The 23,395-nt window shown below is 33.7% G+C and overlaps 2 protein-coding genes across 4 annotated transcripts; both read right to left on the reverse strand.

Annotated features, from left to right (window-relative positions):
• Positions 1 to 13,719: 13,719 nt before the first annotated feature.
• LOC119640927 (gustatory and odorant receptor 21a-like) lies at positions 13,720 to 14,159 on the reverse strand. Its single transcript, XM_038039285.1, has 3 exons — positions 13,980 to 14,159; positions 13,893 to 13,899; positions 13,720 to 13,750 (listed from the first exon to the last, which is right to left on the reverse strand). Exons 1-3 carry the CDS (start codon positions 14,151 to 14,153, stop codon positions 13,737 to 13,739), a joined length of 195 nt encoding a protein of 64 aa, XP_037895213.1. The 5' UTR covers positions 14,154 to 14,159; the 3' UTR covers positions 13,720 to 13,736.
• A 1,859-nt stretch (positions 14,160 to 16,018) lies between these two features.
• LOC119640926 (TGF-beta receptor type-1) lies at positions 16,019 to 23,215 on the reverse strand. Of its 3 annotated transcripts, none has more exons than XM_038039281.1 (9): positions 22,971 to 23,215; positions 22,631 to 22,914; positions 22,355 to 22,564; positions 22,138 to 22,252; positions 21,835 to 22,025; positions 18,286 to 18,513; positions 17,986 to 18,219; positions 16,983 to 17,506; positions 16,019 to 16,919 (listed from the first exon to the last, which is right to left on the reverse strand). In XM_038039281.1, exons 2-9 carry the CDS (start codon positions 22,743 to 22,745, stop codon positions 16,737 to 16,739), a joined length of 1,800 nt encoding a protein of 599 aa, XP_037895209.1. In that variant the 5' UTR covers positions 22,746 to 22,914; positions 22,971 to 23,215; the 3' UTR covers positions 16,019 to 16,736. The 3 variants fall into 3 exon arrangements, with proteins under 3 accessions (XP_037895209.1, XP_037895212.1, XP_037895211.1); XM_038039284.1 differs by lacking the exon at positions 21,835 to 22,025 and adding an exon at positions 19,812 to 19,945 and having other exon boundaries at positions 16,737 to 16,919; XM_038039283.1 differs by lacking the exon at positions 21,835 to 22,025 and adding an exon at positions 21,234 to 21,376 and having other exon boundaries at positions 16,737 to 16,919.
• Between the last annotated feature and the right edge of the window lie 180 nt (positions 23,216 to 23,395).

Here is a 23,395-nt window from a genome sequence, read left to right on the forward strand (position 1 = left end):
GTGTACAATCCCCAAAAGTAAGCTTCAGAGACGCTATAAAGTATATGTATTCTGGATCAGCGTGAAATTCTAAATTGATTAAGCCATATCTGTCCGTCTGTGTGGTATTTGTTGTCGGCAATCTCCTGGTCGCAAAGATGAAAATATCGACTTCAAATTTGATAGAAACATTATTATTATTATTATAATTTTAGACTAATGAAATAAATTCTTAAACTAAAAAAAAAAAACATTGCGCACTAACAACACAGGCTATCGGCTCTAATTTATAAAAGTACATTAGATGCTGAGCCTAGTAGTTTTGATAAAGTAATATATTGTATTGTGTGCCGCTCGATCATCCTGCTCATTTCCTAATAAACCGATATGACTAGGTACCCATAACATTTTAATTTTTTCGCCGGGTGTTGTAATGATATTCGTTAATTTGTTGATGGTGCTCCAACTCGAAGTCGAAGGATTCCGTATAGTTTATAATACAGACAAACTGTCACTAACAATGACGGTTTTGAGTTTGTTTTTATGGAAAGCGTTCGCAGCGCGAAGGATAGCTCTGGCTTTGGTTGTGAAAGTTGAAGTTGTCACGGTCTTAGCCCCTTTCGGCCGGTAGAGCATATAAATATAGATATATATTTTTTTCTTCTTTTTTTTTTTTGACCTGGGGTTTGGCTCTCGGAGCCTCCTGACAAAGGAAAAATAAAAAAAACAAACTAAAAGAACGTAAAGGTCCGGTCGGCTGTCTGCTGTCCGTCTGTCACCAGTGAGTCAGTCGGTCATCGTCTAGCGTCGGCCCTACATAGCCACCATATGCACACCCCTACGACTCAGCCACAGCGGTGGCAGCTCGCGCTTAGCCACTCATTGGGAACAACAAAATTACAAGGGAATAAATAGCTAAAGGGACTTACAGTACGATCCTCTCTTGATATAGTGCTGCCTCTTTCGGCGGCTCCCGTCCACGGCAAGGAAGCAGGGCGTTCTTCTTACCTCGTCGGCACAATCACGACACGGCTGGGGTGTAGGTGCACGTGGGTGCACGGGATTCCTAGGCTAACGAAACTGGCAAATTAATCCTCCTTCTCTTACCGCATCTTGACTGAAGTAAACACAGAATGATGAAACTTTTTCTTTTGACATTTAATGTTCACTGGTGAACTTTTATTTCAGTAGGAATTTCTTAGGGCAATCAACATCGTTTTACAATCGTAGAATTTCTGTACAAATAATTGAGTTAGATGACAAAGCCTTTTTCGTGTTGGCTAAATGGCAGTAACCAACTCACAATATGTATATAAATATTTTTCTTATCATTTATTTATATTGTTTTTTTTTTGTTCCAAAAGCAAGCATATAAAAAGAAATTCCTTTTTTCCTCTTTTTTCTCTTGTTTTTCTTTTTTTTTCTTTATGTTATACAGGGTTGGTGGGTTATATATCCTTTTACACAGTTTAGCCACCAATATGTTTCTATGAACGTCAATGATACTTAAAAATAATATATTCATACACGAATGCGATGCGCTTTGATTGGTACGTTCAACCGGCACACTCAACTCTTTACCTCGTTTTCCTTGCACAATTGTTCCTGCTTCTCTTGTTTTTCACTCTATTGATTGACTTTATAGGGATTTCCATAACTGGATGGAGGAATATAGAAACGGAGTTTCACTAATATACAGGTTGATAACCAATTTGATCGGTCCAATGTTACTCAAAGTTTTTCCTCACATAAGAAAAAAAATTATTACTCTTTGTGTAAAATTCATATGTGTTCCGAACAAAAATTTCTTAGAAAGTTACTTTGAGAATATACAACATTTTCGTACTTCGTTTTCGTTTTGTGACTCTCTGTACGGAAGCCCTGATATTTTATATCGTTTTTTTTTTTTTTTTTTTTTTTTTTTTTATTTAGCATATACACGACGTTTTCATGTAAGTTAGCTCGTTTAAGCTACTTTTGCATATTCCGTCCTTCACAAACTAAAGGACTTCGAAATTAAAATGGGTTAAACAATAAAACTGTTTAGCAATCGACGTAAGAAATTATTTTTGCTTTTGCCGCGTGGTTTGTAGCAACATTTTTATTAATTCGATTATTGATTCTTGTGTTTTTTTTTTTTTTTGTTGGTTCTTCATTGGGAGGTCTTTCTTCCGTTTTTTTTTTCGTTTTAATAGTCCGTAAGCTTATCGTTGACGTTTTCCCTTCAACTTCTCAAACTCAACTGACTGCTATCTTGAAATTAAAAAGCAGACAGACTTCTCCTTCTCACTCAATTTCCCTCTTCTTCTTCCTGTTGCTCTCTCTATAACGGCTTGCCGCTACTCTCACAAGAGCAAGCATAGATCCCGCAAAATCATACGATTTTGTCTATGTTTGCAAGAGCAAAAGGAAAAAAAAGGAGTACCGCAAAATCATACGATTCTGCCTGTACTTGCAAAAGCAAGCAAAGGTACCGCAAAATCATACGATTTTGCCTGTACTTGTAAGTAAGGAGATCAGAAAAGAACAAAATAAACACATATACCGCAAGATCATGCGATTTATTAGCGGTATCACAAAATCGCATGATTTTGTCTAACGGCATGCCGTTATTCCGCCGCTTGCGGTTGATACAGACCGACAGACACCCTACCCGAGGTTTGTTCGCGGCCGTTACAAAGTACTTTCGGGAAATATGTGATTGAGAAGAACCTGCCGTGAAGCATCTACCACGGCACAAGCAGCTGGCAGAGCAGAAGATTTTGAGCCGTCTGTGTATAAAAGATTTCAACCGTTGCTACCCAGTACTTGGGTCTTTTCAGCTATTAGATTCTTGAAGACGTAATTTGGAGTATCTTTTTTCTTATGCATACACAGCGAAATGTCGAAGGAACAGTCTTTCAAAATCCATGGAGGTTTAACACCAAAACAGCGAAAAACTTTTAAGGGAATGTTCACCTGCTTTGCGACGCACAAACAATAGTCAATTGCAGATACTGACTTTCGAATTTCTTGGCGATAATAATCTTTCTCACATCTTCACCGAGAAAAGATTTGTTTGTATTAAGAAGCTTCGGGACTACTTTAGCTTTTAACTCATAAAGTCTATTTTCTAAAGCCGGGAGACCAGTTAAAATTATAAGATTAATTACGAGCGTCGTCCGAAAAGCATAGCAACTTGCTCTTAGGGCTTGGTGATAGACCGGTTAGAGGATGTTGATTTCAGATTTGTAGCTATTACCATAAATTATCAAAGCATAGTCAATTTTGCTAAAAAAAACAAGCATTTTGATATTATAAGCAATAGTGTTATGGTGCGCATGGGTTTTCGAAGCGAATTCACCCTTGTTAAAATAGAAATTTTTAACCGAAAATAGTGTGTTTTCCAACGATATTTATTGGAAAACTTGAGCCGGAGAATATAGAGCGTCTGCATTTTTTTGTACTGGTAAGTCATTAACATGCATCAGTAGATTTCCTGCATTGCATATCTGCTTTTCACAAATGTGCTTTTTTTTATTTTTGTATAGAACTTTTTTTAGCCCCTGACGAATTTGCCCATGCGGAGATCTCTCGTCCAATAGATTCGAGGATGCTGATTGCCTTCGTGCTATCTTTTTCTTTTGTAAAAATGTATACATCGTCCTCGTAGAGATAATGTTCCACTTTAGGTACACGACAAAGAATTTTGCTAATTTCATTGAAACCTGATCTAAAAAACAGCGACAGAAAGAAGAGATCCTTGTGGAATGCCATTCATTAGCAGGTCAGAGAGATGGTTGTTGATTCTAACTTTAAACCGCCGATGCGACATGGGGGGGAGGTACGAAGAATAAATTGTAGAGTTCTTGCTGAGAAAACGATTGCGAAGGTGGGATATAGACTGAAAGCACCGTAAATTTTATGTTTAACATTATTTGTATCGCTACGGCCTGTATATTTGAGCTTAAATTTATGTGTTTGTGAGGTATACTTGCTTTTATAAAAACCCCAATTCCTTGTTTGGAATATAAATTTTGATCAGCATTCGTGAAGTATCCAGTATATGATTTGGGTGGAATTAAAAGTGCTTCTACAATGGGTCTCTCGAAGGGAAGACATGGAAACGGAATGGAAAGTAGATTAAGTTGATATGTCAGCGTCTCCGTCGAAAACGTCGCTATGCGTAAGTAATTTGTTCTTACCAGCAGAATAATATGTACTTAGGTGGTTGCGTAAATTTGAAGTGCAACGAGTGGGCACACGTGAATAATTTGAAATTGAAGATTGATTGAGGTATGAAAGATTGGATTCATGACAGCTTGTAATTTGAGAGTTGAGAACTGGTGATTCTGGGGGATTTAGTTTTTTAGACTTTATGATAGGTGTTGTTGTTTTAATTTTGTCAATTTTGCTTATTTCAATATTTGTTTTGATTTTTTCAATATTATATTTGGCGGGTGGTGGAACTGGTTTCACTATATAATTTTTGGTTGATGGTAGAAAAGCTTCTTCGTTGGAAGGAGTAGGAGTTAAAGGGTTATTAGCCTCGATTTGCGAGGCGACAGCAGCGTAGGTATTATTTTTGTTAATTCTTAAGTTCCAGATGGATTTATTTCCCAGTACTTCCGTCGCGCTTCGCCCATGCTCCAGTTATTTTCTGTTTTGATTTTCAGAGCTTTACGCATTTGTATAAAACCTGGGCATTGTTTGCCTAACGCCGAGTGTTGATCATTGCAATTTAAGCAGAAACTACGGGTACAGCTTTCAGCATTTGGATGAAGACCAAAGTTTGCACAAGATGGAGCACTGGTGCACCTTTTTGCCGTATGACCCAGGCGTTGACAGTTTTTGCATCTGATGGGATTTGGAATGTAGAGTTCCACTTGACATTTATACTAAGTCACATCAACAGTTTGTGGTAACCGGTAGCGATCAAAGATCATAATAATCCTTCCACATAAATTAGCTAGTGATTTCGATTTTAGGAGTTTTCCAGATGCGCGCGGGTTCCCAGCGAGGACAAGTAAATTCCCATTGCGTAGAATCGAGATAGAGTCTATATATGTTGTAATGCTATCTAGTGCTGTTTTTAAAGCAAAACGGCCTGATTTGTGAAATTGTTATGCTAGCATCAATTGAAGAAATAACAAAATATTTTTTGTCAATAGGAGTTATGTTATTGATTGGCAACACCGAAAAATCCGAATTTTTAATTTTTTTTTTTTTGGGTCATATGTCCGCTAATAGATGAAATCTATTTGAGTTTTTATCTAACGGCCCCGGGGACATTATGCCTTATGTTGTAATTTGGGAAAAGATCACTCACTGGAAAAAGATTGGGAACTACTAAAGGAAAATGTCAATTGTAATCAATTTTTTTATTTTTTTTATTTTTTTATTATATATAGAGGAAACAAAAATACATACGGTATCCGCAATATCCGCGGTAACCAATTTTAGCAAAAACACTGAAAAGACATGATCTAAATACACAAAATCACCGAAACAATTAAAAAATCGCAGACGAAAAGAAAAAACGCACTACTGAGAAGACAAGTCGACTACGAATGATAGAAATGATAGGAACATTCGAAGTTTTTACAAGCAGGTTGTTATTGAAAATGAGCTAAATTGGTCACAGCAGGTGCCCGTAGTGGAGCCCAAAATGAGCGCAACTTCGTTTTTGTTAACAATAATGATCGGATTTTTGCGCAGTACTCAGAAATTATAAACGTTACAAGGCTGAAAATTTCCATATTTGCTTCACGAAGCAATCTACTCTTTACGTAAACAAATGCAAATGCGACTATGCCCACGCAAAGTTACAAATTAAGTTCAATTGTTTAGTTTTTGGATTTTTTTGAGGTTTTCTGCTTATTTATTACAAGGCAAACAAGACAGAATGTTTAAAACTATCTTGCACTTTCCTAAAATGAATGTCTAAAAATGCGTTAATTGTAAAATGAATATGGTAGACCCTGCGATCTGGTAGATTAGTTTTTTCTTACTAATGCCAGCGATATGGGCATCAAAATAAAGGACTTGCACAGTAGAATGCGAGAAGCTAAGTGTGGTAATTCTAAGTTAATAGCGGTAGACGTGACGACTTACTGGATATATGTTTCCCCAAAAATACCTTTCATACAAATATTATGTGAAAGGAGTTGGGGGAAAAATATGGTAAAGTGTGCTAGTTATAATTTAATTATGGTGGACGTTTAATAAATAAAGTCATGTGGCCTTTGGAAAAAATCGATTTCGTAGACGTTAAAGCCTTCAGTGGACCAAGCGTTTACGTGATGGTCATGCGAATCGAAGAGATTCGGTCTTCGCCGAACATAACTTTCTTCCCCCTTTAATTTTTTGTTATTCTAAACGAATCTATCAAATATACCCTTTTAGTAGTAATGATCCAATAACTACATCACAGATATTTGATTACATTTTTATTAAGTGTACAAGGGAATTTCTACATTTTTTTTTCATAAAATTCTAATGTATTTAAAATACGTTTGTTACAAAGCTCAATATTCGAAATATGCACCGCCATCTACTCTATTTATTCTCTTTTACCGTTTATTATTATTACCATAACACTAACAGAAAAAATTTCAGACTTAAAAACGGGATGAACACTAACAACGAAGCTACCAGCTTTCTTCTTATTTTTTTTTTTTTTTTGTTGGTAGATTAGATGATTAGTTTACCAGCGTTAGTAAAGTTACTCATTTTAATGATACTAAGTTCTCAAGGTGTTTTCAAGGTTCCCAGAGGGTTAAACAATGTATATGTTTAATCGTAACACATTGTCCGCAGTCGCGTATCGGAGGAATAAAATTCTTAAGGATCCATTGACCTGTTGGAATGGTATGCACAAATCGGATTCTTGCAAATATTTTGATCTTGTTTTTCCTGACGTTGATTGGATATAGCGGTGAACCGAGGTTAGGATTAACGCGCGATGGATGATAGTACTGCCCAATTTTTTTGGTAGTTTTCTTTTTAATTTTTGTTCTAATATATCTTGGAAGATCAAAATTTGCATTGTCTCGTCCACAATTAAAAGGTGTGAAAGCTGCATTATACGACTTGGAACCCAAAAAGTTGTAATTTTGTCTCCGTGTGCGGTAATGGTATTTCTTATTTTTCTAATAGTGTCCCAACTGAAATTTAAGGGGTTATAAATAGTTTTCATGACCGACAAACGCTCTGCGAAGACGACCATTTTAAGTTTTGCTTCGCGAGCAAGGTTCGTGGCCTGAAAAATAGTGTTAGCTTCAGCTGTAAATAGTCATGCATGTAAGATGTGATTAATGGGGACTGGCCCTGTGGAGTCTACTACTACGTAGGCAGGGGACTTCTCATCACTTTCAGAACTGTCAGTAACAAGAGAATGCCAGCCATTATTTTCCAAAAGGTTAGTTTTGTCTATGATTAGTTGTCTGGAGACGAGACCTGGCGTACATTACTCTTTTCCGTGTTGAGAGTGAAATATCGCAACAGTTGACGCTTAAAGTCGACAATGTATTAATCTTACGTTTTCGAGAGATGTTTATGGGAATGTCTATTTATTTTGCAACATCTAAGGAGGTGTTAATTGCAAATTAGTATCTCTGTGTCTTTTGGCAACAAAATCCTTCTAACATATTCGCACAATTAAGGCACAATTTTGGCTTTGGCTTTGGTCTCGTACAATGTACTTTCTAATATTGAAAGACTGGGCTCGATAATGATATTGTTCCCCAAACTACTTGATGATAAGCTCATTACGCGGTTCAAACTGGCTAGTTTGGAAACGAAATAGCCACCGACTCAATTTCGCACATCTTCAACTCTTGTGAACCGCTGACATGTTAACTATGACTGCATCGATCCGAATGAGTGGCAATCGGGTCATGTATGGTACGTCAGCCAACAATAGCCCTGAGAAGATACGGCTCAGCCAAGAAGAGTTTCTTTGTTTCTTTAGTTCACAAAACGCTTACTTGGTAGTTTCTAATTAATTAATCGACATTGTACAAACAATTTCTATCAAATCTAAAAACATTCACTTAAGAACGATTTTCAATTTAAAATTTCAGGCAGTAATGTAAAACGAAACTGTAAATCATACACGTTTGTGTTTTACTCCAATAGGTTTCCTGAGATCGATGTCAGTACATGATAAAGATTCCCCCAGCCGCAAAAATTCTCTTAATTCTGTGGGTGGCAAGGCTTGAGCTGTTAAACGCTCCAATATGGAAACATGCAAGGGGCTAATTTCCTCAGAGAGTGCTCGACGGGCAATTTTTAGTAATAGTCTGGCCAAACCGCACATAATTTGTTGATTCCGCTTACTGCGCACCAGCGACTTAATAATCTCATTTTGATAAACTTGCAAGGCCAATGTGCTTTCTTGAGGATGGCAGCAACGTAGCATACTTAGCACCACCCCAGGATGTACAATGCGTGGCTCTGGTTATGGCTGAGAAAACATTGACTGATTAGGATGTGGAGAAGCTAGGCACAACTCTTTGGTGTTGATCATTGAACAATGTTATGAGAGTATGAAGATTTGATGTTTCAAAATTGTGTAGAGCAATGCCATACAATAGACGATATAACGTACGATAGCGAAAGGGGTGCGCTAGAGTTAAAACTGCAAACAAATAATAAAAGAACAAAGATAAAGCTTTTTATAACTTTCCAATATTTTTGCAATCATTTACCTGCAATTTAATACATTTCCAGCAAAAATCTCGTGAAAGTATTTCTGAATCAAAGTATCCTTTTTGAAAACACCGTTAAAATGAGTCATTTTAATTTCATTGCCAAAACATCCTAATAGATGTAAAGTGTCACACAACGAAGCTACACAAATCTCTTTCGGCTCAAAACGCATGGTTGTGACTAAAGTTTGAGATACCATTTGCAGCAGAAGAATTAAATCATCCTGTGCTATAGCCTCTTTCACTTCTTCTTCTTCTAAATCGCCTTCTTTAATTTCTTCCCCTTTCTTATCTAAGTCGTCACACAATTTACCTTCCAGTTTACCAAAAATACTAGTTAAATAAAGCTGCTTTACGGAATACGGTACGTACACGATGAGAATCATTTATACATCCCAAGAGCATATTAAGTATTTGCATTCTAAAATCTACTTGATGAGGATACATTGAATGGTCTGGCGGTGAGCGCGGCGTATTTTGTTTGTCAATCTAAAATTAAATAGAAATAAGTAAATAAATTATAAATAACAATGAGTAAAGATAAATGCAAACTTATCTTAGGAATATAGCGAATATTCATTCATTGTGAGGAGGTACAGAGGACTGGACCCGCGAAGGCGCATGCTAGGGCTAGTCGGTGCATCAGTCTCGTCAGTGCTAGTGTCAGCGTCGCTTGTAATGTTTATCAGTCCTCTTAGTACATCATCTATGGATGATGCATTTAACACGCCCCCTCCTTAAACCCAAAGAAGCCCTCCATCTCTAAACGGATACTTTCCTCTCTTTTTCTGTCACGCTCGAGTTGTTTTTTAAATATCTCCGCGGCCCGCTTAAACATTAACTCATGGACATACCTAGACGCAACTGAGCGACTGCGCGGTCATAACAAGCTAAGCTTAACAGAAAGCTGAGCGAAAATAAATTATTTTTAAGGGCCTCTTGTTCACATCTTTCATTATTGCAAATAGAGCAGCGATGGCATCGTACGCGTAAAAGTATTCTACTTCGAACATATATGTTATAATAAAAATATTTATAATAAAAGTATGCTATCCTATATATATTATTCGGGAATGTTCATTGTTAAGTAATTATGAAGGGTTCACAGTTGACCATAATTTTTGGTAAACGAAGCAAGCAGATATCAACGTGTTTAATGATAAATATAAGGAACATTTTTCTCTTTTTATGTTTGCCATTTTTTGCTTGCTTTATTACTGCTTTTTTTTCATCATTTTTCTTATTTATTAAAAGCAACTCTGTGCTCTCTTCATTCTCCACAAATGGTACATTTTTTATAAACGGTTTAAAGGAAAAAACCAGCTAGCGGTTTTTAGCAAAAATTCAAAGCCATTTCACAAGTGCAAAAAGAAGTTTGACAAAGTGAAAAATTGCGAAAAAATATTTAAAAAAATAATTTAAACGTTTAAAAATTAGAAGAAGAAGCTAAAACATTTTTATAAAATAAATAAAAAAAAAAACCAAAAAATTATGAAATTTAAAAAAAATTTTATGTATTAGAAAAGTTTGGAGAAAGAAAATATATATAATTTAATACGTTAAATAAGTGTACGGAATTTGATAATAAAAGTTAAATAAATATAAATCATTTAAACAAATAAGAGTTTGTAGAATAATTATGAAAAAGTGTACCTTCAAGTAATATAAGAGCATTGACGGTAAGGTGCATTTACTTATTATTTACTTATTATTTACTTATTATTTTATATATTTCATTTTTTGTCAAGGAGATCCATCTGAGATTCATATAGTGTCCCTGGGAAAGTCCACAATAAAAAGACCAATTTACAATATATATACTGGCAATTTATATTGGCGGCATTAGAACAATAAGTATGTGTGCCACCATATTAATTTATATTATATTAGCCATTGCTTTTTTTAGATTTTTGGATTTTTTTATTTTGGATAAAGCAAAGCATAAGAAATACCGGCGTTAACAGATTATTTGTTGAAAAATTAGAGTAAATGATTTCCATTGAAGTCAGGTTTTCTTTAAATTTAATTTTTATATCTGTAGTGTTATTAGTTTCTTTTTTAGTAATATTTTATAGAAAAGAGTATACAAATAAATAGTTTTATTATATTAGTTCTAATATTTGTTTGTTCATTAGTATTATTAATTATTATCCCAAATTTAATGAGAATTTTATTAGAATGAGATGGTTCAGTGTTAGTCTCTTACTGTTTAGTAATTTATTTTCAAAATGTAAAGTCTTTTAATGCAGGAATATTAACTGCTTTGTCAAACCGATTTGGAGATATAGCTTTATTATTAACAATTGCTTGAATATTAAATTACGATAGGTGAAATTATATTTTTTATTTAGATATTATAAAGAAGATTATTCGGTAGTTTTAATTGGAAGATTAATATTATTAACAGCAATAACACAAAGCGCTCAAATTCCATTTTCGTCACGACTTCTCGCAGCTCTTGCAGCTCCCACACTTGTATCTGCATTAGTCCATACTTCTTCCACTTTGGTTACTGCCGGAGTATATTTATTAATTTGTTTTAATTTAGTTTTAGTGAAAAATTGAATACGTACAATATTATTATTATTATTATCAGGTTTAACAATATTTATAGCTGGGTTAGGGGCTAACTACGAATTTGATTTAAAAAATAGATTTGTAGATTAAGTTAAAGCGATTTCTGCCTCAAAAATTAAAAAAGTTATTGTAATTAAAAAAAATCGTAGGAAAAAAGGATTTGGAATCAAATCGGCATTCAAAAGGAGATATTTTTTCTCCATCAATTAGAGTTTTTTTTTGATAAAATTTAAGAAAGTAATAAAAAAATATAACTTATTAAAGAAATAGAAAAGGTTATCTATACTATTTCATAGACCTTACGATTGGAAGTCATATATGCTTATATACTATACACTACTATATTTAGTCATTCCGCACGTTTCATATAACCGATCACTCAGATAGTGTGGCTTATATTTGTATCATGGTGACAGTCATAGGGAGGCAGGGAAAGAAATAATCCCAGCCTAGTGACTCATCGACTAAGCACTCACTATAGCTAAGACCAAATCTAAGCCGCTGACACCATCGATACACCACGTGCCGAAATAAGCGACCGTAAACAAATTCCATACCACCCGAAATATTTATGAAGGTATGCGCTATGAGCTGTACAGAAAATCGACCCACCCTTAAGTTGTTTCAGATCATGCCTAACGCTTTATAAAGTTTTTCTTTACTTGTAAACAGTCACTGCCCGGTTTAGTTCTAAGCAAAGCCTATCAGCCAGTTCCTTGTATTATCCGTTAGTCGACGCCGCCCGAGGATGCCACAGTATGGGGTATTCCTGGAGTAGCGTACTTAGCACAGCATGCGTCATTTGCTTATTTGCCATAGTATGGCGATCTAATAATGCTATGTGCCATAGTATAGCGATCTAATCTAATCAACTATATCCGGCAATATGTAATATATGTTTTATATAATATACAGAAGACGGTAGAGAAGTGCTCTGCCGTTTGATTTTATTAAAAATATGGAAGGTTTCTTGAACCTTCAGTAAACGTTATTTATATTTAGTGAAGTTAAACATGAAGAACATGTTAAACTTGTTCCCGGCGAAACTATAAAATTTTTGAGATATTTTGATGAAAATTGATATGCCCAAACATTTTGTCCTAACGACTAACGCTATAAAAAATGGCGCGGATCGGACCACTTTTTCGATCACTTCCCACATAATAATTTATTTTAAAAAGTCGTTAAATGAATAATTAATGTATTAAGCGAAGGGATGCAGGATTTAATGATGAGCGGTATCCTATTATAGCGTTTTTACTAGTTTTTTTCCCGAGTACATTGAAAGATTGGAAATCTCTGGCTATTGTTATCGGTCTATCAAACAGGCCCATCGAGCATAAATTAAAAAAGAAAGTAACTTTACAGTTTGCTTTGCAAAAATAATAACATTCTGTAAATGCTATTTGATATTTATTTTATATTTGCACACATAATAGTTTCTATAATAATTACACATAATCTGTAGTCACATGTAGATAAATACGATCATAATTGGTTTCGATTTTATACTAAAATATTTATCTTTCTTGAACAAAACATATACATATACACTAAAACCTTTCTCTATATCGTCCTTAGCCTTATACTGGAACAAAAATTTTATTAAATTATAAAATATTAAATTATGTAACAACTTGCTCTAAGTAAACTGTTACTTAATATATAAATAAAACATTCCTTATTACCTTTTTCCCTTTTTTTTTATTGGTCTCTTTTAAACTATTGATAACACAATGCAAAAAAATACAATTGAAGTTAACGAAATTTTGATATGAATTATGATACACGTCCTAACAGACCTTTGTCGTAATCGTTGGTTGTACGCAAAAGTTTGACGCGCTCAGAAACTACTTTTAAAACCACCAAAGTTGTTACTATGTAAAAGACGAAAGCATAATACATCTGAGACGATTTCCAACTAAAAGTTACTCGTCCCGCCTGCCGTGTCAAGGGCATCACTCCAAGTATTACAAATAGTTTTATCAATAACTTATGATCCCGATAAAACTGTAACAGCGAGAAACGGCTTTAAATCTTTCATCTCTCTCTCTCTCTCTCTCTATGCAATTTTACCTGATCATATAATTCTGCTGTCTGGCCATGCCTTTCAATTTGGCACGTTTTGCACGCATGGTCAAACGTTCGATTAGGTCAGGATTATTATTTGAATTTTTTATGAATTTTTTTCGTTTTTCACTTTTAAGCAATTTTTCCATATCATCTGTTAATATAGACAAGTCCAGAGCAGAGTCGAATTCTTGTTCCGTTATAATATCCATAAGAATTGTTCATCAGTTTACTTTTATTATTACTTAGAACGTCACAACTCAACTAAGGAAAATTAAACAAAATTAGTTCCTTTTATAAATCCTAAGCCATAAGTCATTAGTTTCTAAAAAAGTTAAACATTTCTCTCGCCCTTGTCTATGTAAAGAGGTTTAAATAGGCAAGAGAGTTTGTCATAATTTATTATTTAAAATAAAGCAATTAATAGTTCACACCTGCATAGAAAAAAAAGAACAAACGTAAGCATTATCTAAACAAAACCATAACAAATATAAATTTTTCTTTATACATTTGTAGTTGATTTATCCAAAGAAAATTTAAATTGTATCAAGACTAATAAGTAAACCGTGATCATACCAATCGACTGAAAGTTAAAAGCAAAAAAAAAAATTATTCCAAAATTCGTTTTTCATAAAAGACACATCACCAAAATTCACAACTTACTCCAGAGAGAAGTTCACGATTTACAGTAACGTAGCCTTTTAAACTAACTATAGCTGGATTCATTTCGATGGCCACTATGAACAAATCAATTTCGTTTTTAGCCTCCAAATCGGGTTTGAGCAAATTAATGGACAGTAATTTCTTTTGTATACCCTTCGGCACACCGAGTGGCATTATGAGAGCAATCGCAAAATATAAATAATAAAGTGCAGCAATATACGACATCAACTATCAGTTTAGCCTCTTTATACGAAATGATATAGCCGTGTTTATGATCAACAATTTCAGCGAATGCTCCATATACCGCTATAACAATATTAACGAATCTATAAAATGAAAATTATTCTTTAAAAATAAGATTTAAAAATGTATTTTGTAAACTTCGTCCTCTCTCCGTTCAATTGCATATGCACGCTACCAGATGTCATTGCATATGTTCAACAAAATTCCTTTTAACGCTACTCCTTGTAGATTTTCAAAGCATACAATCCTTTTTCCCCTTCAGATGGACCTAACAAATAATTAAAGACGCACCATATATTTTGTGCAAGTTGGAAGTTATGGACTGAACACTATTCAACTATTTTAACTAGTATGGGATGCGTTAAGCCTATTTTAAGCTACAACGTTAAAGAACATCACTACGCCGTTGTCGACAAGAAAGAAATCTGAGAAGGTGTACAACAGTTAAAAGAGTCACATTCTTCTTTCTATACAAATTATTGGGAATATATATGCTTATTCTTTAAAGGCAGCAAATTTCATGCAAATGCATGCAAAATTATCGACAATTGTAAACAAACGTATATGCTTATTCTCAGTTGTATCGAGCATAATCTTTGGGAGTATATTGATGATCTTTTTTTTTATTATTGATAATCCAGTGATCGGAGTTAATTATTAAGGAATTCTCAATTTGTAAGGAACTTGAGGCTTTAATTACATATTTAAAAGCCTTTACAGTTGCTATCTTTATTATCTTTGATTTGCATGCTTATTTATCATTTTTTTATAGCGCAATGGACTATTATATCTTAAAAATTGTAAACCACATTTCCACAGGCGACCAACCAGAGCCCGATTGATGTACACTTTCCCCTTCTTCGCCCAGCAAACATTGTGAAGGCTATCTGAATTTCTTATCGCGACTGAGATAGTAAACTCGGTCTGTTGAATCTGTTCTCGATATTTAGACGGTTGTTACTCGTTTATTGCTTTTTTCATTTTTATGTTGCTAATCCTTATGACTTTAAATATTTTTAAAATATTTTTCTGTAAAAGTACAAAAAAACAATTCAGATAATGAGAGATATGCAGATGCCACGAAATATTTAAAAACTCCTAACTAATAAAATAATGGAAACAATTATTAGTCTTATACCCACTTTTAATTTGTCGAATTTCTTCAATTTAAAGACTAAACTTTTGTATAATTTTCTTTACTCAAATGACTTGAAGCTCTTTTTATTTGAAATTTTTTTTCTTTTTCTCACTATGTACACCTCTAAAATGAATTTGAATTAACTTACTTTACCCTCCACATGGCTTATAAAAAGTACCGTATGTTCAGAATTGTGAGAGCACAGAGTTCTTTTCAATAAATGTGAAATTTGTGATGTTAATGTGAAATGAATGAAAAATACACAAAAGCTACACAATTTTCTATGAATCTAAACAAAATCCGTACATCTTTATATGAAAATCCATACATTCGACTGTGAAAATGACCAAAATCCGCAAATCTTTCTATGAAAATCCATACATTTGCCTATGAAAATGATGAAAATCCATACATTTTTCTAAGAAAATAAACAAAAGCTCAAAGAGATTCTTCCCGCAACATTTTTATTTTGTTTATGTTTCTATGGCATGTGTTTCATCCTACTATATGGAATTTTTTACTAAACACATCTGTAGCATATCAGATTCGCTAATTAAATAAATTTTCTTTATTGTATGTAAAAACCAAATAAAACGAAAATTTGAAAATTTATCAAATATCAATTTATTTGTGTTTTTTACAGCACAATATGGGAGAATTAATTACAACTTTTGCATTTATTTTACAATAATTTAAAGACTTTTTTTACAGGACATAAGTTGGATTTTGATGTTAATAAAAATGAAAGCTTAGTTTATGGCAGTCTTGTATAATTACCAAAGAAAAAACGTGGAAAGTCGTAAAAATATAAGAGTGTTTAATACTTCCTAACATCAGTACTGCGAAAAAAAAGAACAGATTATTGTAAAGTTAAGAACGGAAGAAACTGAATTGTTTTTCATTCCGATTTGCTCAACGTTCTGTAAACAGTAAATCTCCAAACCAATAATAAACCGACATTTTTGTTTTCCTTCGCTTAGTAAAATTATTATAAAATGATTTTAAGCATTAGCTGAAGCTTTATCCCAATCTAAACGACACATCTGCCCTAAATGCCAGCGAATATGTTATACATTTAACTGATGTACGTCTCTTTCAGATCAAAATAAATCAAAAATATCTTAAACCTATGAAACAAAGACATGCACTACTGGACTAAATGAGGAGATTAGCTTGGCCTTACTGCTAAAAGTAAATATTCACAAATGATAAAGTTTCATTGGTTTAAGACAAACGATGTGCAACACTCTGACTAAGTGAGAATTGATGATTTAAAGGAAGTAATTACAAATAACACAAGCTCATATTTCATTAAGATGAGACTAAAATAAGGCTTAATAAGGTCGTGTAGTGAAAATAAACTAAACTATGTTAAATTAGTTTTTAACTTTATCCTCAAGGCTTATACTAGACAAAGTCTTCTTAATTCTAAGAGCAGTCAAGCGAGCAACAGGATTAGGATACCAGCACTCTTTCATCACTTTTGCCATACTGTGCATAACTTCTGAAGCGTGCCAGCGATTTGGAATGTTAGGGCGCATTTTATCTGTGCAAACCACCTAGAAATAGAAACGGATATGCACTGTCAAACCATAAATTTAATAGCTTTAGCGAAGACAAACCTTCTTCATTTCTTCAATGCTAGGATCGGGCTGCACGACGTCAAAGTAGGGCAATTGGTAGTCATCATACATCATCCCTATATTGCAGCGACGTGCTACTTCCCACAATATTAATCCAAAAGCATATACATCGGCTCGTTTGTAAGAATCAAAATGTTGAGCATTCATGCTTTCATCTAATACTTCCGGAGCCATATAACGTTTCGTACCTACCCGATGTGTCGAGGGTATGTCCACTGAATCATTTTTTTCCACATGTCGGACGGCCAATCCCAAATCTCCTATCGCGCAAGTCAAATTCGATTTGACTAATATATTTTTCGATTTTAGATCACGATGTGCTATGGCAGGCTTGCCACGGGTGCCGACAATATCCATATGTAGATGTGCTAGGCCAGTGGAAATTGACAACGCCATGCTAAGCATGGTTTTGGTGTCAACAGTGTGAGAAGTCAAATAATCGAATAATGAGCCATTTTCATGATAATCCGTTACAAGCCATAACTGTGTCCAAGTGCCATTATCTGAAAATTTGGTTGGTTTTTAGAATATAATCACAGATATCAGATTAGAATATAATCAGACATATCACAGTTATGTCGCTTTCTGCAATTTTAAATGGAAATTAGTTTCATTGCAATTTTAAATGGAAATTAGTTTCACCACATGTCTTCATATTTGACATAAAATTTATCATTAAAGGCAAAATTCTGTCCGATACTTCGCAACTAATGCTTCCGATCATTATCCTCTTCGAAAAGCAATCTTTTTGCGCCTAATCATTTCAATTTTCACAAACCTTGTCGCGAGGTATAATTAGCATATTTTTAACTTCCTTAAAATTAGATTAATTTCATGGCTTTTTAGGATTGTAACACTAAAAGATCAATATTACACATTTAGGAAAGTCGATCATTATAAGTTTTGCCTTCTATGCCGGAAAGCCGTATAAATTCGCAATGAAAATATGTTTTCGAAGTCACTTGTGAGCTTACTAACCAACCTTTATTATCTGCAGCTATAAAACCTAAAATATTTTCGTGACGCAGCATAACGGTTTGATAGATTTCGGCCTCTCGAAACCATGAACATTCTTCGCGGCTTGAGAAAATTTTTACCGCTATGTTCTCACCCCGCCAACGACCTCTCCAGACCTCTCCAAAACGGCCTTTTCCGATTACATGGCACAACTGAATTTGTCGAGCTATAGAGCGCTGTACTAGTAAAGGAAGGCCAGCTGAAAAAAAAGCGTTAACTTTCCCAAATAAGAAAATCAACCTTAACACAGCAAACAATATCGAACCTGATCCTGAACCAGAGCTAGTCATCTCAATAATATCTTGTAAAGTATTGCCATTAAGGATAGGATCGTACACTGAGTCTTCAGGAGCGAAGGGTCGACCTCTTGTCCCTTGTTTACGTTTCTGCCAATAGCACCAGACTAAAAACACCAAAAGGCAGCCCACTAAGGTTGCACCAAATATAATGGCGACCAGCACCCAAGTCTTAAGTGTTTCCTCCGGCTGAATATCTGCATTGATTTTAAATTATTTTAAAATTTATTCATTTACGTTCATTTCTCGTTTTTACCTCACCTTTAGTTAATTATTGAGTAAAAAGGCATGCATATGATTCACATATATATCTACATATTTACATATAAGGAATAATTAACTACTTTGTATACGTAACAAATCAAGGTAGAATAATGTACAATTACCGATAACCTTAACTTTGTTGTACCCAACACCAAAAAACCTATTTATGCACTGAAAGCTTTGAAAATAGTCATAAACCAATTACTCTCAAATCAATTTTTCAATCTTATTCCGAGCATTGCTATATCTGAAATATCATACTATAAAAACAATGATAGCAATCAAAAAAGATTTTAAATGTACTATCTTCTGAGAGCGTACATTTGACCATCATCTTTAATTCAAACGGACAAATTTATGTGATTTTGATGCGATTACTCGCCATCTACTGCCATCGCTTTAAATTGCGACTGTAATCTTAAAAAACTATGTCTAGCGTCGGCTTTAAACGTTTTTTGTCCAGAGAAATCCGATCATAATTAATGAAAAGCAGATAATTTATGTATGAATATATCTAATAAATGGATGTTTGCCTTAAATTGCAATTAACAACCTTGTGCACAAGCTAGTGGTGGGTATTAAATATTCGGCCCGCAAGCCGATTAAAACTCTTTTTAGCCTTTTTTAGTTCCTTGTATATATATTTTAAAAAAAAGGAAGCCAAATTCATCGCACATACTATACATTGAAATAAAAAAAGTAAAATCAATTTTATTTACACAAGCAAAAAGAAACTATCCCACTTTAAATTAAAAAAAAAAATTGATTCATCATGCGTTCAAGACGTACACAATTTATACAGAATTATCAAAAATTTAGAATTTATTAATTAACAACAATTGATTTACATAAATTTTAACTTTGTCGACATTCACATAATGAATTTGAAAGGTAATGACGTTGACTTTGAGCTTTAGTTTTCCATTTTATAAAACGAACGTATTAGGAAAAAAATGAAAAAAAATAATTTTTTTGCAAAAACGAGGAGACACGTTCCTGCTTCGTTCTTATGCATGTATTTTTGCTGATATAAAGGCAAAGTAAAAGGAACGGGAGTAACAGTCACGTCTGATGTTTCGCCTCGGCTAATAATATTTGAAACACCGTGGGACACTGCGACAACACTTTTATAAGGACATATGAATTTTTTTATGAAGAATCAATATTATGAATGCTGGCGAAATTTATTTCAATTTCACTTAGAATAGACAAACAAGATTTTTATTCTCACCTGGCAAAATGCCGACGAAATTGTTCTTATCGTTACAAAGATCTTCTTCACAACATTGCACCAATGATGTCGAGGTATTTTCATGACACCAGGCTGGATCTTCAGGTGGAACATGACTTTCTGCAGACATACATCTAATCAAAGGGGCATAGGTATATGTAACAGACGTAATATTTTCACAATTTTTTACAATTTATACAGAAAATTAACCTACTGATAAATGCAATTACAATGCAAATCCATACATCTATGTATATTTGTAACGGTATTGTTACATTGTCAAAATCAATTGTCAAAATTATTTAATTCTTATAAATAAATATAAGCATCAGTCGACATAATTTAACTTAGCTCATCCTTGACCCGTGGCAACGCTCTAAAATTTCAGGGACTACAATAGCCTGATTTCTGAATGATTCCCTATTCAAAATCAATGCTAGTGAATTGGAAATTATAAATAAAATATGCGTACATACAGAAACGAACCAAACAGCAGCAAGGAAAACCAAAACGGTTTTAAAAATCGGTTCGTTCAAATGTTACGTACGTTAGATTCATTGGTCAATAAGAAATAACTATCCCTTAACTCATTAACCTTTGTAGATTGTCCGACTACGTTCCCAATGTAGTCATTTTATAATTTATTCGCTATTTTTTTTAAAAGAATAAAAAAATGTTTCACGCCAGACTTTTTAGTAATCAGCAAAAAGAAAATACGGTATTGGTCATACCTTCCCGAAAGATGTTTTTCCTCTTTAAAAATATCTTCTTGAAAGATGTTTTTCCCCTTTCAAAATGTCTTCGTTAACATTTACTATTAAATTAATTAATAAAACGGTGCATGCATTAACATAGTTTAATAGTTTTAGTTTCTTGATAAAACAATAAGCTTCGCTGAAAATTATAAGTACTTATATATCAACTTATCTAAGAGATGTATACGGAAACTAAGTTTATTATAAAAAGAGGGGAAGTGCAATTCGTTTTTACTATCATATCATATTAAATATAATTAAGAGCAAAAGAATGTAAAAAAAGTGTGCAAATTAAAAGTAGCAGTAGGGCAATAATCAAAACGTCCACCAAGAAAATCGTAGTTATGCTATTAGTAAGAAATCTATGAAATTTTGCTTTTAGGAGACCCTTTACAAAGTGCATTAATACAGTGTAAAATGCAAAAAAAAAAAAAGAATGCGTGTATAAGTGTCATGAAATCGAATGCCGTCGTGTTTTGTATCTTACATAGATTTTTTAAAAAATATTTTGTATGTGTTTGTAATAAATAATATTAGATGCGAAATAGAGGCGGAATTTATTGGAATATATAACAAAAAATTATAAGCGAATCAACAGACATTTCTTTAAAGTGTATAACGATTATTTGTTAAAAATGTGAATATTGCGTTTAACTTGTTGGAGTACCTTCAACAAAACTCAACTTTAAGAGCTCATTCCTATTGCAGAAATCCTCATCACAACATTGCACTCTATAGACATTCTGTTTTTGCTTGCTCGTCAAACATTCAAGCGGCTCTCGTTGGAGATCATATTTTTTAGCAAGACACCTAGCAACAAACGAAGCATTCAAATTGGGATCTCTTTACTAAAGCAGTTATAATAAAACATTTTTTATGTAATGCTATAAAAACAAGGTCCTCTAATTGCTCCTATAACATGTTAAGACAAATAATTGGACGGTGGTTAGTAAAAATTCATCGATAAACAATAAAAGATAAAATGCTATAAATCGTGGGAGCAGAAGTCGCAAGAAACATTTCAATTCACAAAAATTCGTAACATAATTATCAAATGAAACTTCTTTTGCGTAACGTAGTTAAGGGTGTAAGGTATTAAGTTATAATGCAACGTTATTTTTGACAGTGATTGAGTGACAAAACAAATGAATATGAAGGCACTCGTTTCAAAGCTCAATACCAACAACAGATAATTTAGGTCTGATTCTTGCAATTTTTTATGGACTTTAAGGTCATTAGAAAGCGGTGCCTGACATAAACGAGCCCACCTGCTTGTTGCGCGTTAAGAGAGCTGTAAAACTTGATAACTGGACGTAAATTTAAATTGCAAAAATCATAGTCCCTGCAACAGCTATGGCCGCCTCGCTTAGCTACTGGCCGAGCTGTGGGTCCACCATGGCTTCCGTCATTGCACCATATAAAACGACCCGGTGGAAAACTTTGTGACATATTGAGGCATCTAAGATTCACCACGCAAACATGGTGATATCCCATTATAATTATGAAAAATATTTATGTAAACAAGACAACGCAATAAATCAACGAAAAAAACTACAAAATACAGATCATACCTATAGCTAAATATTATTTCTCCTTTGTCACGTTCAACAGAAGTAAAACAATAGCCGTCCGTTTCACAAATGTTATTTGATTCCTTGCATATGTCACAATGGCATTTTAGGAGAGCTAGAAAGAGAAAAATCATTTTAAATTTTCACTAGCTTGGCCTTCAAATAAGTTTGGTAAGGGTGAATGCAATTGTATTCTATGAAAAAGTCACCGACTTACGATAGCGTGGAGTTTGCGCGGGTTTTTGACCAGATTTTGTAATAGGTGGAGAAACTAACATTAAGGAAAGCGTTTCGTTACTAATGTCTAATGTTTTTGACGTTACTTTCTCATAGCCCTGATTTATCACCCTAGAACTGGCGGTAGGCACATGTTCAATTAAACTTAAAGTCTGAGGCATTGATGTTGTTGCATTATCAATAGGTAGAGCTGAAAAGAAAGTTTGATATATTTAATACAATTTGGAAAAGGGTTACAAATAGAAAAAGCACTCACCAAGGACATAGTTTCTAGCAAGACTACCAAATAACATAAACCACACACAAACAAATGCCATCATAGTAAACCATTTTTGGAACCATAAATAGTTATACACGTGCGAATTATACATATTTGCAGATAACCAATATATAAATCTCCGATTCTTTCAGGCAATCAAAATTTCTCCAAAATCAAATATAATTCTCAATTAGTTCATCTCTTCGGAACATTGCAGCACATGCATTGGTTTTGTGAGGGCTCACACTGGTTTCCGCACAATTCCTAGTTTGTTTGCAACACTGTAAGGACTTATTGTTATTTTACATTGCAATTGCACCTATAGATACAGAATTACTCTTAAAGCGATTTTGAATCGCAAAAGCACATTCCTTTTTACACTTATACGCTATAGAAAATTTGGTGTTAACGAAATTGGAAACGAAAACATCACATGTTTATATATATGCTTTCGTTATTTCTTCCTTCTATATGAGTAATTTACGGGTAAATTAATCTCTTTTTGTCGCACTAAGTTAAACTTTGCTCTACGTGCACGGAATTCTATGTTTATTATATAGATATATGAATCCTAACAGTTCAGAAAAATAAAAAACCAATGATGAAAAATCTCGCCATTTTTCCACTTAATATACTTTTTAAATAGAGTTACCAACCTACCAAATATAATCACTATTTTAGAGCAATAGACTTTATCGGTTTTTTTTTTTTTAATTTAAAAATTTCTTGCGAATCAGCAACGTAGTTTCGGAAATATTTTAT

The sequence above is a fragment of the Glossina fuscipes genome, unplaced genomic scaffold (genome assembly GCF_014805625.2).
Source record: "Glossina fuscipes isolate IAEA_lab_2018 unplaced genomic scaffold, Yale_Gfus_2 133, whole genome shotgun sequence".
NCBI classification, from domain to species: Eukaryota; Metazoa; Arthropoda; class Insecta; order Diptera; family Glossinidae; genus Glossina; species Glossina fuscipes.